Source organism: Argentina silus (genome assembly GCF_951799395.1).
Source record: "Argentina silus genome assembly, chromosome: 14".
NCBI classification, from domain to species: domain Eukaryota; kingdom Metazoa; phylum Chordata; class Actinopteri; order Argentiniformes; family Argentinidae; genus Argentina; species Argentina silus.
Window position 1 is genome coordinate 16,715,645 of NC_139668.1, and position 5,000 is coordinate 16,720,644.

The following is a 5,000-nucleotide window of genomic DNA, read 5'->3' on the forward strand; positions in this document are numbered from 1 at the left end:
TGGTGCATGGACATAAAAAACAATAGCATATGTATTCATGTACGTATGACACGTGAGCCACACTGGGCACGATGTTCTCCAGCGATGACTAGACGTTAGCTGAGATAGGGTGACTCCTCGATACATGTGCAAGTAGGGGGGAGGAGAGAAGGAAGGGAGAGGAGAGAAGGGAGGGAGAGGAGAGAAGGAAGGGAGGGAGAGGAGAGAAGGGAGGGAGAGGAGAGAAGGAAGGGAGGGGAGAGAAGGAAGGGAGGGAGAGGAGAGAAGGGAGGGAGAGGAGAGAAGGGAGAGGAGAGAAGGGAGGGAGAGAATAGAAGGGAGGGAGAGGAGAGAAGGAGAGAATAGAGGGGGTAGCGGGAAACGAAGGGAAGGTGAGAGACATACAGCGAGAGAGAGAGTGAGAGAGCAATAGAGCGAAAGAGACAGAGCAAGTGAAAAGGAGGGAAGAGAGGTAGAGAAGAGAGGTAGAGAAGAAGGGCATACGGAGAAACAGAAAGAGAAACAGGGGAAGATAGAGGAGAGAAAGAACAAGCGGGAGAGTGGGTCACTGTCGGTAAGATAGAGGGAGACCTTGGGAAATTGTTATTGATTTCATTACAGCGCCCAGGCAAACGTCCTGTCTCCTGTTTTGACCTTCAGTCGACGAGACAAGCACCTTGCCATGCCCCCCCCAACCACCCCCCCGCCCCCTAATTTTTCCTCACTGCTTAAACCATTGGATGACCGAAGTCAGTGGTGTGATGTGATATGTGATATACTATATGCCAGATGTCATTTTTGATATTATATCTATGGGATATGGTCCAAATTAATCGAACGCATACTGTAGATGCGAGAGACATCCATGATATACTGGGGATGATATAACAATAAATGACAGAAAGACGCTCCTGTTGTTCATGCATGTATAATTGATGTGTCAATTTAACATAATGACCCAATTAAACTGAGACACTTGACACTAGTAGCAGCACAGTGTCTGGGGGACACAGGGAACATGTCACGCTTTGAGACGAAATTTGCTGGACAGTCTGCACCAGATGCAAAATGTACCCATAGCTTTTTTTTCGTAGGGTTCTTTTTAACCATTGCTTTATCTTAGATAGAGTCTGCTGTGTCCTTGTCATTCATTATGTTTCCGAGAGGTCTTAGTGAGTCACACAACAGTCTAGAATCAAAGCCATCTTTGTACATTCTGGAATCAGAGCCATCTTCGTACATTCTGGAATCAGGGCTATCTTCGTACATTCTGGAATCAGGGCTATCTTCGTACATTCTGGAATCAGGGCCATCTTGTTTTTGTCAGGCTGACTGGGTATGAGAGCTGAGGGATTTACTGATGTCCTTCAGATCCTCTCTCTGTCTCTGGAGACGGTGGAGCCACCGAACCACCAGCATCGATTACTTTCTCTCCTGCCTGATCCGCTGCTTCCATCCACACAGTCCAAAGATAACAGCTTTTCATAATACCGTATCTCTCCTCATCCTGAACCACTCGCAGCTTACGTGATGGAGGGGGGTGGGGGGTGGGGGGGGGGGGGGGGTGGACAGATTTAACCCTTCCCTCACCCATATTTCAGATGCTGGGGCATGTGCCTAATGCTCCACCGAATCTGGAATCGAGGGTCTGACCTAACGCATCATGGACGAAGTGATGCGTGTCGCTCAGACATATGATTCACAGTGAAATTCATCATCACCTCCACCAATGTCCACGTCCATTTCTATTCACGACAGCCCCTATGTACAGTACAGTAGCCTTATGAGGCTGGGGGGGGGGCTTGTCTGGGGGGGCCTATGACTGGGGGGGCCTTGCCAGTGGATGACTCAGACTCTGAGAGGGCAAGAGTCGGAGGAGACATACTGCAACACACGACATCAGCAAGGCTCAAAACTGACCGTTCCCGTATTCACCGCCATTACACCCCTTGTTCAACCAAAGCACTTTACAACACTGTATGGATACGCTTCCTGCTCTGACATGCACTCTATGGTTATTATTAGGGTACCGTACCGTAATGATCTGAAAGCCCACTTACTGTAACATAGAGAGAGCACTTGTAGCACTTGTAGCACTAACATCATGCTAGGGCCTCCTCTTCTTGAGCTTTCTGAGGCTCTATCATTGAACGATCGAAAAGCAATCGATCTCTTCCTTCAACACTTTAGAAAGTTACAGTATGTGGCCAAGCCATTTGGAGCTCAGAGGTGTACCGTCGTCAGAAAAACTCAGACGTTGAATATCTGAGACAGATAAAACACATGGTTTGGAAATGCTGGGGAGGCTGAAGGAGGTCGAAATCGGGGACGGGCTCATTGCAATGCATGGGAAAAGACCCGAGGAATGGTACATCAAATGTGTTTCATACCACCCATCCCTCATTCCATCCCATGCATTACAATGAGCCCGTCGCCCCCCTGTGTGATATTCATTCCACGGTGAGGCCAGAGACGAGAGACTCTGTCATAAGATGGCCCGGGCCTGCTATTATTAAAGACAGCCAGAGCTATGTGGAGTACATCTCCTGCATGAGACCATCTGGCGCTCACACAGAGCTTCTCATGCATAATGCATGCTGGGATATTGCCCCCTCATCGTCGATCCATCACCGCTCTGTGGACAAAGATGTCGGGGAGATGTGCGTGTGCGGTGAAATCACTCGTCAGCGAAAAGCACGTGAAACATGGCCGGAGCGATCTGACCCGACGGCCCGCATGCCTCACGTCCCGCAGCACCACTGAGGAAGTTTAGAGTCCTAGAGGAAAAAGTTGGATTTCTCTGTCTGTTTGCCTCTCTCTCTCTCTCTCTCTCTCTCGCTCTGCTTTTCTCTCTCTCTCTCTCTCGCTCTGCTTTTCTCTCTCTCTCTCTCCCTCTACTTTTCTCTCTCTCTCTCTCTCTCTCTCCCCCCCTCTCTCTCCCCCCCTCCCTCTCCCTCTCTCTGTCTCTCTCTCTCTCTGCCTGTTTGCCTCTCTCCCTCAGTCTATCTGTTTGCCTCTCTCTCTCTCTCCCTCTCCCCCTCTCGCTCCCTCTTTCTTTCTCTCTCTCTCTCTGCTATTATCTCTCTCTCTCCCCCCCTCTCCCTCTTTCTTTCTTTCTCTCTCTCTCTCGCTATCTCTCTTTCTCTCCCCCCCCTCCCCTCTCTCTCTCTCTCTCTCTCTCTCTCTCTCTCTCTCAGCTTAACATGGTTTTATAGAAGTGCATCACCTCGTGATTGTGGTGTGCATGCCCCATTGTCTACTGTTTCATTGAAAGTGAAGCTGCAGTGCAGATTTACAGTAGCAGCCAGACCAGCCGGTAAATGTCAACTTTTGTTGGCTGACTTCAAAGCGATTTTCAGGGTTGTTCCACCGCCTCATGTAGCAGTTATGTACCCATATGGACCATGGAGATACTGCTCATGCGTGTTCTGAACGTCTCTCTGTACCTCTCCTACTATTTCTAAGGAAAGGCCACGTTGTACACTGAAGAAGCAAGCCCTGTTTCGACTTTATGCGTTGGCCTCCTAAGACTATGGTGTCCGGTGTTTCTCTCAACATCATTGGCTGAGGTGTCTGTCTGTCTGTCTGTCTGTGAGTGGTGTGCTGAAAGAGCCTTACCTCCTCCACCATGGACAGCATACGCCGAGTACTCTCCAGGGACTGGGGAGAGAAGAAGAGAGAGGGGGTGTTAGAGGGGGATCCCCACTGGGGCGGAGAGATACAATCCTGTCATTTTCAATCTGAAATGACACCCTAGTGCCCGTACAGTGCACTACTGTGTGTTTGTGATCAAGCGGTGCACTCTAGGCCAATAGGGTGTGATTTGAGGCGTAGACATGGACACAGCTGGAGACGGCCGGAACAAGGGATGGGGTCAACCATCTTCTGATTTGAACTCAACTGACCCCATCCCTGACTAAAGCATAGCCATAGTGAATGACCAAAAATGATGTTTTACGAGAGACGTTACGGCTTGTTAAAAGCCGCAAGAGGCAGGGAATTGAAAAAAAAAAAGCAAGAAAAAATTAATGAGCACCAACCCCATAACTTCACCGCTGCACTATCAAGGTTTTCTAGAACACAGCTTTGATACCAGCTATAGTGCTGCGTGTTGGTCGACCGTACTTCAAACAACCACTGGGCAGGTTACTTAGGACTCAACGCTTCTCTCAAACAGCCTAATTCATCCTCTGACTAAGAAAACATTTTTATTATGTAACATTTTTATGCTCAAGGTACTGAAAACGTCTGAACTAACTGTTTCAGTATTCAGGGGACGTGTAGACATTGCCATGGTGACCAGGCGTTTTCAATGGTGGCTGGGTTCAGACCATAACCAGGTAGCCGATGTGGACAGCCACATGTGATGAACATTGAAACAGAGTGAGTCACCCGCTTATCTTCTGTTCTCCAAACCTCCTTTAATCTTTTTCTGCTCTCTACCCTTCCGTCTCTCTACTTCCCTCTAAATCTCATTCCTTCCCTCATTCCACCCTTCTCACCCACCCATTTCCCTCGCCCCGTTCTCCCTCCCTGTCTCCCCTCCTCAATCTCTCTGTCTTTTGTTGCTCCCTCCCTCCCTCTCCGCCCCTCACTTCTTCAATCTCTCTTTATCTCTTCTTCGATCCCTCACTCCCTCCCCACCCCTCACTTTTTCAATCTCTCTCTATCTCTCTTCTTCCCCTGTCTCCCCCACCCCACCCCCCACCCCCCACCCCCCCACTTCCCTCCAGAACCCCGCTGGATTACATTATCTCTTCATGAATTTTTAATAGGCCCATTTGAGCTCGTATATTATTCTGGGCTGCAGAATTATGACTCTGCCTAACTCATTATAAAGGACAGGGCAGAGAGATGCTCCTGTTCAGGCATGTATAGCTTCACCCCCCCCCCCCCCCCCTCTTACCCCCACCCCATGACTCTTACTTTACTTTACAGACAGATATGCTTATGGCTGACTGAGTTCTTCACAATCAGGCCTAATGGACAGACCGTACCACCTTTAGGGTAATAGAGGTGAA

The 5,000-nt window shown here is 49.1% G+C and overlaps 1 protein-coding gene across 2 annotated transcripts in view; it reads right to left on the reverse strand.

Annotated features, from left to right (window-relative positions):
- snap25b (synaptosome associated protein 25b) overlaps positions 1–5,000 on the reverse strand; it is a gene marked incomplete at its 5' end in the record, with an annotated part of 16,586 nt that overhangs the window by 10,651 nt on the left and 935 nt on the right. For both annotated transcript variants that reach the window (XM_083685469.1, XM_083685470.1), the window contains one exon: positions 3,598–3,639. In XM_083685469.1, the coding sequence (XP_083541595.1) occupies positions 3,598–3,639 (42 nt within the window). The remainder of the gene's footprint in view (positions 1–3,597; positions 3,640–5,000) is intronic.